This window comes from Panthera leo, chromosome D1 (assembly GCF_018350215.1).
Source record: "Panthera leo isolate Ple1 chromosome D1, P.leo_Ple1_pat1.1, whole genome shotgun sequence".
NCBI classification, from domain to species: domain Eukaryota; kingdom Metazoa; phylum Chordata; class Mammalia; order Carnivora; family Felidae; genus Panthera; species Panthera leo.
The window spans coordinates 106,314,992-106,327,271 of record NC_056688.1 but is presented as its reverse complement, the minus strand read 5'-3'; the positions used below and the strand labels follow the sequence as shown (position 1 = coordinate 106,327,271).

Below are 12,280 nucleotides of genomic sequence, written 5' to 3'. Positions count from 1 at the left end.
GGTTTACGTGCTAGTTTTCTATTGCCTGATAATCCATTTTATAGATGAGGAAAGCGTGGTACATATCCGCAGCTGGCAAATGGTTGGGCCGAGACTTAAGTACTGAGGTCTATGAACAATCACTCCCGCTCCGAGGCCCGGGCCTCCCATTCCTCGGAGGGCCCTTCGTGCGACCCCCTTTCTTGTTCCTCTCGGAGTCCTGGGCTGCACCAGCCTGCTGTCTGCTCCGGCGCTAGCCCCAGAGGTGCCGGCCTAGCTGATGCCCGAAGAAAGAAGAAAGCAGACCGCGGGCCGACTGGGCCCGCCCCAACCTTGCGCGAGCTGTCGGCGCCCGGGTCTCTGGTGCGGTAGGCAGAGGCGAGCTCCGCCCCGACCCAGCTGCCAGCCGAGTGCGCACGCGCAGCGGGCCGCGCTCCTTCGGCGGCACCGCCCACCACCGGGGGACGTCGGCGGCGCGCGACGTAGTTCGCAGGATAAATGCGGTGGCGCCGGGCGTAGGAGCGATTAGGCTGGGGTGCTTGGGTGTTCGGACGTTTGGCGGGGTCGTGGCCCGCGCCTGAACCTGCCCTGTTTCTCGCTGTGCCATGGCGGACGAGGGGAAGTCCTACAACGGTCAGTGCTGGCTCTCTGGGCGGGAAGCGAGGCGATCTGGGGCCCGGTGGGCGGTGCCGGCCTAGGCCGCAGCCCCGGGGCGGGAGGCCGCGAGGGGCCGGGTGTCCGCGGCGGGGGGGGGCGGGGGCGCGGCGCGGGCCGGGGGCGAGGCCACCCGGGGGCCCGGCCTCCATCGAGGCTGAGCGCCCGAGGCGTTGGCTCGGGAATCCTGGCGTTGCGTGGAGCTTCGGCTTGGAGCGGGTGGCTTGGCGGCGGGGTGGCGAGATTCCTTTGAACTTTGTAGGTGGTTGATGCTTGTCAGTTCAGTTTGGCGGCCAGACTCTTCCTTTAATGTGAGTCAGTGCCCGCCCAGTTCATCGGCTGCCGGTGTGCTGCTTTCCACCTCGTCCAGTCTGTCTTGCCCCGCCTCCCCTGCGGCCTTGGCTTTGGCCTAATGTTTTAGACCTCCACACCAGCTCCCTGTGCTAGTCCGAACACTACACTGGATTTTAGTCCAGAATAGTGGGTAGGAGCGCAAGAAGACCGAGGTTTGAATCCTGAGTTGTCTTCACTAAGCTTGAGTGAAGTCCATTCCCGGGTCTCACTTTCTGTCCCCGTAAGGAGGTAGTAACAGTATTTATTTTCTTAGTGTGTCCGTGTATGTGCTAAAATGAGATCATTCATATCAGGTGCCTGGAGCATAGTGCCTGACACTGGAGAAAGTTCTCAGTGAATGTTAGCTGTGCCTTCTATTCGTTCCACACCCCCCCCCCCACCCCCCACCCCAGGGTCATTTCTTAGGGTTCATTGTTTGCAGAGTCCTTACTAAGCAAGAGGCAGATCTTTTTAGGAATAACAGACCTTTTTTTTTTTTTTTTTTTTTTTTTTAAATAAGCCATTCCTACACACCAGGATTCAGAAGGTCATGTTACCTGAGAGCAGTCAAGGACCCTTGGTTAAGCTCCCCGAGCTGTCATTGGAACCTGAGTCTTAGGAGTTGTCTCCTGAGTTAAAAGGCATTCTGGGGGCACCTGGGGTGGCTCAGTCATGTAAGCCTCCGACTTTGGCTCAGGTCATGGTCTCACAGTTTGTGAGTTTGAGCCCTGCGTTGGGCTCTGTGCTGACAGCTCAGAGCCTGGAGCCTGCTTCGGATTCTGTGTCTCTGTCTCTCTCTGCCCCTCCCCTATGAGTACTGCTCTGCCTCTGCCTTGGTCTCTCTCTCAAAAATAAATAAACACTAAAAAAAAAAAAAAAAAAAAAAAAAAAAAAGATTTTTTTAAAAAGGCATTTCTGGCCAAGGAAATGAAGAGTTCACTCCCAAAACTTCAGAGTGGCAGTTTGAGAACAAGAGTTTTTAAAAAGCCTTTAAATTGACCACCTTTGTAACTGTATGCCGTTTGTCCTCTGTATGCAAAAGTATTGTTTACTGAAAGCTAATGTAATCACTGTAATTGGTTGATTTTAGAAGATGTGAGAGAGGTCACCACCCAGAGTTTGAGAGGGGTTAAATAGATTTGGGAGGCTAAGAAAGCAAGTTTCAGGTGAATTTCCCCGGGGGTCCGAGTTGTGTCTAGTTCTGCTTTGGGTCCACTCACACTTCCACATTGTGCTTCTCTTCTCTGTTAGTTCCAGTTTCTGATTCCTTTTCCTAAAGCCCTACACTGTCTTCCAGTAACATTTCCCTCATGCCGCCATGCCACAGAGAGGGTTCTCTCTCAACAGACAGAAGTTGGCAGGGAAGTGGCCCCTGTAGTTACTGTGTATCTCATCCGATAGCAGGGTGCTGGATACTGTGACTGCCCCAGCAAGGTAGCTGGACTAGCAATGTACTTTCTAACTGATGTTCTGCTTTTAACCCCAGAGCACGATGACCGTGTTAGTTTCCCTCAAAGAAGAAAGAAGGGCCGGGGTCCCTTCCGGTGGAAATATGGTGAGGGGAACCGTAGGTCTGGAAGAGGAGGTTCTGGCATTCGGTCTTCCCGCCTGGAGGAAGATGACAGAGATGTAGCGATGAGTGATGCCCAGGAGGTTCCCCGAGTACGATAGTAAGTAACCAGTTGATCTGGTTTGAATTTAGCAGCCCATTTGTTTGATAAAGCTCTCTTACTGGCCACGTCACTTCTCTTTCCACCTGGAAAAGTGAGGGATGCCAGGGCCAGCTTACTGGTTGAGCAGTCTTAGCTGTAATCCTGACAACGGTGTGGGCAGGCCTTGGAGAAGACATGCCTAGTGTTTGTGGGCATTTTGTTCTCTGCTTCCCCATAGCAACCCCTATGCTGCCCGACCCAACCGTCGAGGTGACAGTTGGCATGATCGAGACCGCATTCATGTTACCGTGCGGAGAGACAGAGCTCTTCCAGAGAGAGGAGGGGCTGGCACCAGCCAGGACGGGACCTCGAAGAACTGGTTTAAGATTACAGTGAGTGTCTGGGGAAGTGGATGTGCAAGGGAGACAGGGAGCTGGGCTCAGAATGAAGGTTTCTACTTTTCACGTGACAAAATCAATCTCTTCCTCTGTTTTCTCCACAATCAGGTGTCTCTCCTTTCTTCTAGAACACCCAAGAGCAGGTTAAGAAAAGGAGTAGGACAAGCAGGATGCTGGGGGGGGGGGGGGGGGGCAGGGATGGGGACACCATCTAAAGGGAAACATGAAAACTGGTTGGGAGATGGAGTAATTCCTCTGAATGCCTCCATTTGGCTCAAGCCAAGTGTGGGGCTTCGGGTCCCTTAAGTTCCCTTAAGTGAAATCATGACCTTAACCGAAATCAAGAGTTAGACACTTAACTGACTGGGCCACCCAGGCACCCCAAGAAATGCTAAGTTTAAATGGACAGAAAGGAGGGCAAGGAATCCATGTCTGGCTTGAGTTAAAAAAAAAAAAAAAAAAGAAAGAAAGAAAGAAAACAAAAAACTTTTAACTGGCCCTTTCTTTAGAAAACCTTGTGAGGGTCGGCGGAAGGTGTGAAAGGAGTAGACCGGGGCTGCCGGTCAGCCTTCGTTCCACATTGTTCCCTTCTCTCCCTCTCGTCTAGATTCCTTATGGCAGAAAATATGACAAGTCATGGCTCCTGAGTGTGATTCAGAGCAAGTGCAGTGTCCCTTTCACCCCCATCGAGGTGAGATAAGGCCTGCGTGGCTGGCTGGGCACCAAGGAAGGCGAGGGGCCAGCTGGACCAGGGGCCCTGGGCTCCCGAGCCTCATGCTCTTGTTTCCTCTTTGTGCAGTTTCACTATGAAAACACACGGGCCCAGTTTTTTGTTGAGGATGCCAGTACCGCCTCTGCGTTGAAGGCCGTCAACTATAAGATTTTGGATCAGGAGAACCGAAGGGTGTGTGTCAGGGGCCTGGCGTGGCTGGGGGTGGGTCTTGGGCCCGCTGCTTAGGCCTCCCCGGAATTCACCCTGCCCTCTGTGTCTCCCGTGCAGATCTCTATCATCATCAATTCTTCTGTCCCACCCCATTCTGTACAGAACGAGCTGAAGCCGGAACAAGTGGAGCAGCTAAAGGTGAGGCAGGCTCGCGTCCTGTTTCCCTCCAGTGCCCCCACTCCCCACATGCACTCCCGCCACCCCCCCCCCCCCCCCCCACAGAGCCCCAGTGACCACCGGCCCATTTTCCCTCCCCTGTAGCTGATCATGAGCAAACGATATGATGGCTCCCAACAAGCGCTTGACCTGAAGGGCCTCCGTTCAGACCCAGGTATGGCTGATAGCTGTCCCGCTCAGAGAGGTGGGGACCGAGCGGGGGGATCTGTCAGACGGGGACGGTTTGAGAATGGTTTGGTAGTAACTCTGACCTGGGAAAGCCCTCTCAGACTCGCCCTTCCTTCCTTTCTGTGTGCTGAAGACTTGGTGGCCCAGAACATTGACGTTGTCCTGAATCGCAGGAGCTGCATGGCGGCCACCCTGCGGATCATCGAGGAGAACATCCCCGAGGTGAGGCCTTTGTCCCGTTTTGAGAGGGGAGGAGGCGGGGTGGGGTGGGTAGGATGGGGTTGGGAGGCAGATGCGTCTCTGAACCCTGTGTTGGTGGCGCTTCCTCTAAACTTTCCTCTGCCCGCAGCTGTTGTCCTTGAACTTGAGCAACAACAGGCTGTACAGGCTGGATGACATGTCCAGCCTGGTGCAGAAAGCACCCAACCTGAAGATCCTCAACCTCTCCGGAAACGAGGTGAGGCAGGAGAGCCCGGTTGTGGGCGGGGTGAGCAGAGGGGGGCCCCCGGGAGGGAGTTTCCGAGCTGGGACTCTCGCTGCCTCTCCTTACCGGGGTCTCTTGCCCGCTCTCTGTCCCCGTCTCTGCAGTTGAAGTCCGAGAGGGAGTTGGACAAGGTAAAAGGGCTGAAGCTGGAAGAGCTGTGGCTCGACGGAAACCCGCTGTGTGACACCTTCCGAGACCAGTCCACCTACATCAGGTCAGTTGTGGCCTCTGTCTCCCCTCCCGGGGACCTTCACCCCCTGGGAGGCTGAGCTAATGCACCCTGACCAGCGCCCGTCTGCAGGAGCTGTGCAGCCCTGAGCTGGAGCCGCCTGTCCTTTGGGAGGATCACGTGCTCCTCCCTTCGTCTGTCCGTGTGTCCCAGCTTGGCCCCAAGGTCTCCTCTCCTTCCTTCTCACCTGACTGCCTGTTCGCTGTCCTGTGGTCTTGCCTCTTCCTTCCTGAACACTGCCTTTTCTAGAATCTCCCTACCCTACTGTTCCAGGAAGGGCACCTCCCTTTTTCTACCACGACCAGGGGGTGTCTTGCGTATGCCCCGTACGTGGAGCTGCCTTGTGCTAAGAGCCCGGTATTCCTGGGCTGAGAAAGCCCTCCCTCCCCGGGACTTCCTGTTGATGGGCCTTCCCTTCTTTGTCTCACGACGGCCCCTCTTGCCGTGCCAAGAGGGACTCTCCTCTCATGGTCCACGTGCCCAAGGCTGTTGCCTGGGCTTTCCCACTCGTGCTGAGGTGGAGGACTCCTTGGAGCTGGTGCCATGCAGTGTGTCTCTCCTGCCCGGAGCTGTGAGCTGGGCCCTCCCTGGAGAAGAAACCTGGGTTCCCCAAGCCGTGTGATCAGAGCCGGGGCCCCGCCAGCAGGCGAGGGCGTCCCAAGGCAGGTGCTGGGCGTGGAGGCCACGGGGGCAATGGCTACCAAGGAGACAGAGAACTGACCCTCTCGGGGGGCGCCGCCCCGCCCTCACTCACACACCTCACGTCACCCTGCTTGGCCCCGGAGGATGGCTGGTTAGCCAGAGACGGGTAAGATTCCTCAGGGAAGGAACAACCTAAGACAGGCACAGTCGCAGAGGGGCCATCAGGAGAGAACTTGGGGGCCAACAGAGGTGGGGCACAGACCCTCACCCCCCCAACTTTGCAGGGGCCTGAACCCTCAACCTTCTGAGGGAGGTCTCCCGCCCCCATGGCTGCTTCGTTTCCCACGCCCAGCTCAGATCGGGACCCAGGTAGCCGGCAGAGACCTGGACGACAGCAACTGCCCTCTCGCTGCAGCAAGAATTTGTTTTCCGTTTCTACCTTGGACCACAGGGAAAGGGGCAGCTGAAGGAAAAGGCTGTGTTGGGTGTCTTCTTCCCTTTTTCCTTCCTCGTTCTTCTAAATGCCTCCTTGCCTGATAGTTCTTTCGCCTTTTCTTTGCTTCCTCTTTCTTTTCTCTCTCTCTGCTCCCCCTCTGTCTCCCCCATCTCTCCCCTGCCCCATCCTACCTTCTCTCTTCTTTTTTTTCCCTTTTCTTTTCTTTTCTTTTCTTTTCTTCTCTTTTTTTCTCTTTTCTTCTCTTTTCTTTTTTTCTCCTTTTTTCTCCTTTCTTTTCCTTTCTTCTCCTTTCTTCTCCTTTCTTTTCTTCTCCTTTCTTCTCCTTTCCTCTCCTCTTCCTTCGCCTCACCTCTTCCTAAACCCTGCCTTGCTCATCTCCCTGCCCCAACATCCTGTGCCATCCCTGTGGTGTTTCTGGTCTTGGCCACGGCCAGACTGGGCAGAACTGATGGATACCTGTTGAGGCAGCGGAGCCCCTGGGCTCCCACCCCATTCCCTCCTCCCGGGGCTGCACAGGTGAGTAGGTGGAAGGTAAGGGGGGCAGGGTGGGGAAGGACGTCCTGGCTTAAAGCCCGGGCTGGGAGCGCTGTTCTCGTGGCGCTCGGATCAGGCAGAGAGAAAAGGGTCAGCCTTCAAGGCAGTTGTCTTTGGGTGCCCCGGGTGAGGTGGGGAGTGGGGCCTCTCTCCCAGGAGCTCAGAGGCTGGCGGGAGTGAGGACGGGAGGGGCTGTCCCTTGGGCGTTGGTGTATGTGCTCCTAGAGCAGCTCAGGAGGCACGGTGGCTCTGAAGCATCACTCACTTCTGTCCTGTTCTTGACAGCGCCATTCGCGAACGATTTCCCAAATTATTACGCCTGGTAAGTCCTCAGCTTTTTTAATTCTTTTCTCACGAGCATAGCCTCTCCCACCCAAAAGGTCCCACCTCACGTATGTTTGTATGACCATGAATTTGGAGACATGGAGCCCTTGGAGAATCTGGCAAAGGTTATATAATCTTTCTTCCCAGAGAAATGCCTGTAGACAAAAGTTGTACCTATCACAGCTCCTGGGATCTTTTCCATGTCTCTTTGTCCTCTGACCCCCTCATTCTTAGTTCTCCCATCTAATTACTCATCCAGCCTTTTTCATCTCTGTTTATGCTGTCAACTTCCACTTCCTTTCTGCAGGATGGCCATGAGTTACCCCCTCCGATTGCCTTTGACGTTGAAGCCCCTACGACGTTACCGCCCTGCAAGGTAAGAAGTGGGGCAGAGTTAGAACTCGTGTGGGGAGGAGAGTATTGGTTACGGGATTCTGATACCTGTTTGCTTCCAGGGAAGCTATTTTGGAACAGAGACCCTGAAGAACCTGGTCCTGCATTTCTTGCAGCAGTGAGTATTGCTGGAGGACCCCTGAGGCTGGGGAGAGGTGGGCCAGCCCCAGTGCCGCTCACTCGGGGCAGCTGTTGGGTCGTTCTGTGGATCCAGAGCGGGGAATTCAGACTTGCCCTTTTGTGTTTCCCGCAGGTACTATGCGGTGTATGACTCTGGAGACCGGCAGCGGCTCCTGGACGCCTACCATGACGGGGCCTGCTGCTCCCTCAGCATTCCTTTTACCCCCCAGAACCCTTCCCGGTGAGTGTCACTGCCCGGGACCGGCATTTCTCGGCAGATGCAGGCTAGCACCTGCCAGCATCCATCCCACGCTGACCACCGCCTCCTTTTCCACTTATCCCCCTAGAAGCAACCTGGCCGAGTACTTCAAGGACAGCAGGAATGTGAAGAAGCTCAAAGACCCCAGTAAGTGTGTGATGGGAGCAAAAAGCCTGGGACGGAGGTGGGAAGGAATCGGTCACAGGGCTCAGGAGTGTGTGGCAGCCCCTGACCTTGGGTTCTCCCCACAGCCCTGCGGTTCCGCCTGCTGAAGCACACGCGTCTCAACGTTGTTGCCTTCCTCAATGAGTTGCCCAAAACTCAGCACGACGTCAACTCCTTTGTGGTAGACATAAGCGCCCAGACAGTAAGCACCTGTTTCTTCCCTGGCCGGAGCCTGAACTTAGGGAAGGAAGGGGCGGTCACGAGGCATGGGGGACTTAGGCTCCGGCGGGGAGCCCACCTGGTGACTGACGCTGCTTCTCTTTCAGAGCACATTGCTGTGTTTTTCCGTCAACGGGGTCTTCAAGGAAGGTGAGAATCTTGGTGGAGTCTGGAGTTTGCAGAGTGGGCCCCTCCTGCAGCTAGATTTTTTTTCTCCGCACTCTCGGCTTCTCAGCTACCTTCCCTCTCCTTCCCTGACCTCCTCCTCTTCTGCCCCAAGCCGTCTTCGTGAGGCCTACCCTCTCCACCTGTCTTTCCTGTCTGGGATATGGGACAAACCTGAGGATTAGGAGGACACAGGCTTTGGTGTCAGGCAGGTCCAAGGCTCCATTCCAACCTTGGTCCCGTGTGCCCGTGGCCAATGTACATGAACTCTGAGCTCCAGATTCTTTATTTGTAAAAAGGGGTAATAGCCATCCCCTAGCGGTGCTGTGGGGAGTAAATGAAGGGCTTGCCGTAGGACCTTGCACACAGATGTTCTGTGGGTGGGCTAACGGGTGGTTATTGCCCTCGCTGGCCCGACATTCCTCTTCACCTCTGCCCCCCTGTACACACGCAGTCATCCGTCTGGTCTACTTCAGGTTAGTCGTATCAAGTAAGACCGTGATGGGAGAAGCTTTCGGTAAACACAAAGCGTGGCTGATCCTAAGGGGTCGTTGCTGTTGTTAACATTACAGTGGATGGAAAATCTCGGGATTCTTTGCGAGCCTTCACTAGGACATTTGTCGCTGTTCCTGCCAGCAATTCAGGGTAAGTGTTTGGCTTACCACATGGGGTCCCAGTCCCAATCCATGGCCAGCATGTGGGAATTGGTAGGGGCGGGGATGGGGGAGCCGGTCCTCAGGATGTTTTCAGAATTTCAGAAAGGCTGGGGGGAATCAGGAGGAGGCTCTCACAATGGTGGTGAGCTTGGCTCTGGAGCTAGGCTGGGTTTTTCATCCTGGCCCCACCACTTCTAGCTAAGGGCAGGTTTCCTCGTCTGGAAACTAGCATATTTACTTCCGTGGCCTGTCGTGAAGATAAGTGGGGATGAGAACTGTCCAGAGTTGGGGGAGAATGTGTAATTCTAGTGTGTTTGGTAGAGAACCGCATACACGGGTTGTATGGGAAGGGTCGTAAATGATAAAATGTAATGACCAAGAGTGGGGGAGGGGTACTTTGTGAATGCTGAAAGAACCTGTCGAGTGTAAGAGTGTCAAGTATGAGAACAGGAATAAAGTTGGGAAGATGAGGTGGTCTGTTTGTCCAGCTGTCTAAAGTGCTTTTTGTCCCACAGGCTGTGCATCGTAAATGACGAGCTGTTTGTGCGCAATGCCAGCCCTGATGAGATCCAGAGAGCCTTCGCCATGCCTGCACCCACACCTTCCTCCAGCCCAGTGCCCACCCTCTCCCCAGAGCAGCAGGAGATGCTGCAGGCATTCTCTACCCAGTCTGGCATGAACCTTGAGTGGTCCCAGAAGTGAGTGCTGGGCATGTGTAGCAGTAGGGGGAAATGGAGGTAGGGGTGGTAGTGAATAATGAGTGCTCCTAAAATTGTAAAAACCAGAACTTATAAATACGGTCCATAAAAAAATGTGGCCTCTGCATAAATCAGCATCACAAAATTTAAAGCCCAAATGAAGTCTCTTTATATATACTGTTTTACAACTTACCTTTTTGTTTATCTTGTGAACATCTTTCGCTATCACTATATGTGTGTGTGTGTGTGTGTGTGTGTGTGTGTATTTTAAATGCTTGTGTATTTTTGAGAGAGAGAGAAAGGGATAGAGCATGAGCGGGGGAGGGGCAGGGAGAGGGGGAGACAGAGTCTGAAGCAGGCTCCAGGCTCCCAGCTGTCAGCACAGAGCCCAACATGAGGCTCAAACTCACCCTGCAATCATGACCTGAGCTGAAGTCAGAAGTTGAACCGACTGAGCCACCCAGGCACATCTCCATCACTGTAAAAATCACCTTCCTCCTTTTGACAGCTACTTAGTAATCCTTTGTATCCAGTAGGCCATTGATAGACATTTGGATTGTTACAAGTTTTTCATTTGTATACATAGTGCAAGAATGTATATAATTGTTGGCACACACTGGCAAGTGTTACTATATAATGGATTTTGAAGTGGCATCTAGCCATCAGGGTGAGTGCGTTTTGGTTCTAATGAAGGTGCCTGTTCTTCCCCCACTGCAGGTGCCTCCAGGACAACAACTGGGACTACACCAGATCTGCCCAGGCCTTTACTCATCTGAAGGTAAGTTTTGGGAATTCAGTAGCAAAAAGGCCAGAGATCTCTGGGCCTTCAAGAGGGTCAGGCAAGCTGGGGGTGGGGGAAAGGGGCTGGCCCTGCTGACCTTTTCTTTTTTGCCAAGGCCAAGGGCGAGATCCCAGAAGTGGCGTTCATGAAGTGATCCGTAGTCATGCCCCAGAAGAAGCCCCCTGTAAAATAGCCCTTGGATATTGACGTCTCCTTGTCATGGCTGTCGTTTTCTCCTCTCTGGCCCCGACCGACCGAGGCCACCCTGTGACTGTGACCGTGACCGAAGAGGATGGGCTGCCGGATCCCTCTCCTCACCTGCCTTCTGGGAGACTTCTGGAAGACTTCTGGAAGATTGAGCCTCACTGGTGCCAGGAAGCCAAAGCTTACTTTGTAGAACTGACACTAAACTACCGAAGGACCTAGGTGCTTTGTGTACTTAACCCCAGAACCCTCCTTACTTTTTAAGATAAAGAGTGATACTGTATTTTGTGTCACGCGTGCTAGATTGTTTTTGCCCCGCCCCTGCCAGGAGGGGGCGCGGGGGCGGAGCCTGGCGGGCAGCCCCACCCCCACCCCCGTCCTCCCCTCCCTCCCGGGGCTGGACCCAGGCTGCGGGCAGCTGAGCGCTGGGGGCGGGGCCCGCCTGCCGGAAATCCCGCTCCAGAAGCAGCGCCGCCGTAGTAATGGCGGCGCCCGGGCGGCGGTGGCCGGTGCGGCTGCTCCTCGCGCTGCGGCCGCTGCCCGTGCACCGGTCCTTGCACGCCGCGGCCCCGCCGCGGGACGTGCTGCTCTTCGAGCACGAACGGGGCCGCTTCTTCGCGGTCCTCGGGCTGTTCTGCGCGGGCCAGGGCGTCTTCTGGGCCTCCCTGGCCGTGGCAGCTTTGGCCCGACCCCCGGCCCGGCCGCTGTCTCCAGACGCGGAGTTCCCGGACCGCGGCCGCTCGGACCTGCGCTCCATGCTCTGGCGCTACGGCCTGGCGCTCGGCTGCGGCGCCATCGGTGAGGCGTGGGCTGGCTTCCCACCTTGGGGACGTGGGGTGGCTGGGCACGACCTTCCCTGCTCCGACAAGGACAGGGAGGGGCTCCCGGCCCTCCGAGGCGGGCAGTACTGGAGGTGGGAGGGCCTTGAGCCAAGCTCTCGGACAGGCCTAGGGTGAGGTCGGCCTCCCACTCTGCGAGCTTGAGCAGTTACACGGCTCTGGACCCGTCTCCTTGTCTTTAAAATGGGGGTGGACATTAAAGTTGTTGGGAAGGAATGACGGAACACAAGACCCCGGGGTAGAAGAGGAGCTCAAAAAATGTTACCATCGTCGCAATTGTTTTAATTTGGGGGGACCGGAGAGGTTCCTGCTTAGCTCTCCCGCGAAAATGCCCCACCCCAAACTTTGCTCTTCCTGCAGGTACCCTGGTACTTGGTGCCGGTCTCCTCTTCTCCCTCCGTTCTGTGCGTTCAGTGATGCTATTGGCTGGAGGAAAGCAGGTGACCCTCACCACTCACGCTCCCTTTGGCTTGGGTGCCCATTTCACCGTTCCTCTGAACCACGTATCCTGCATGGCCCACCGTGGTGAAGTCCCTGCCATGTTGCCTCTGAAGATCAAAGGCCGGCGCTTCTACTTCCTCTTGGACAAAGCTGGACATTTCCCCAACACGAAACTCTTTGACAACACTGTGGGTGCCTACCGCAGCTTGTGAAGAGACCACTGCGGATGGCTCACCCCTCCCAGAGGGGAATAAAAACCGGAGCTCGGGGATGGGGGTCACCCAAGGGGGCCCAGGGTTCATTAACCGCAAATAAAAGAGCAGTCATCCCAAAGGCAGCCGACAGTACCTCTGACTTTTGGTTCCG

General features: G+C 55.4%; 2 protein-coding genes across 3 annotated transcripts; both read left to right on the top strand.

Moving 5' to 3' along the window:
• The first annotated feature begins 425 nt into the window (after positions 1–425).
• NXF1 (nuclear RNA export factor 1) lies at positions 426–10,922 on the top strand. 2 transcript variants are annotated; one of them, XM_042904612.1, is made up of 21 exons: positions 426–612; positions 2,453–2,636; positions 2,857–3,010; positions 3,624–3,707; positions 3,816–3,920; positions 4,062–4,097; positions 4,221–4,290; positions 4,438–4,526; positions 4,654–4,761; positions 4,893–5,002; positions 6,936–6,972; positions 7,282–7,350; positions 7,430–7,485; positions 7,621–7,728; positions 7,835–7,893; positions 7,998–8,113; positions 8,238–8,280; positions 8,868–8,940; positions 9,467–9,649; positions 10,367–10,427; positions 10,546–10,922. In XM_042904612.1, the coding sequence occupies exons 1-21, from the start codon at positions 585–587 to the stop codon at positions 10,582–10,584; spliced, it is 1,812 nt and encodes a 603-aa protein (XP_042760546.1). In that variant the 5' UTR covers positions 426–584; the 3' UTR covers positions 10,585–10,922. The 2 variants fall into 2 exon arrangements, with proteins under 2 accessions (XP_042760546.1, XP_042760545.1); XM_042904611.1 differs by having other exon boundaries at positions 427–612; positions 4,017–4,097.
• Positions 10,923–11,028: 106 nt separating this feature from the next.
• Positions 11,029–12,269, top strand: TMEM223 (transmembrane protein 223). Its single transcript, XM_042904614.1, has 2 exons — positions 11,029–11,432; positions 11,834–12,269. Exons 1-2 carry the CDS (start codon positions 11,117–11,119, stop codon positions 12,124–12,126), a joined length of 609 nt encoding a protein of 202 aa, XP_042760548.1. The 5' UTR covers positions 11,029–11,116; the 3' UTR covers positions 12,127–12,269.
• Positions 12,270–12,280: the final 11 nt, after the last annotated feature.

What these genes read in the sequence shown, in the direction of transcription:
- NXF1 (XM_042904611.1), top strand. Translation starts at nt 585, where the DNA reads ATGGCGGACGAGGGGAAGTCCTACAACG. An exon ending in TCAACCTCTCCGGAAACGAG is followed by an intron (nt 4,762 to 4,892) that starts GTGAGGCAGGAG and finishes CCGTCTCTGCAG; the next exon opens with TTGAAGTCCGAGAGGGAGTT. An exon ending in AACCTTGAGTGGTCCCAGAA is followed by an intron (nt 9,650 to 10,366) that starts GTGAGTGCTGGG and finishes CCCCCACTGCAG; the next exon opens with GTGCCTCCAGGACAACAACT.
- TMEM223 (XM_042904614.1), top strand. Translation starts at nt 11,117, where the DNA reads ATGGCGGCGCCCGGGCGGCGGTGGCCGGTGCGGCTGCTCCTCGCGCTG. An exon ending in GCTCGGCTGCGGCGCCATCG is followed by an intron (nt 11,433 to 11,833) that starts GTGAGGCGTGGG and finishes CTCTTCCTGCAG; the next exon opens with GTACCCTGGTACTTGGTGCC.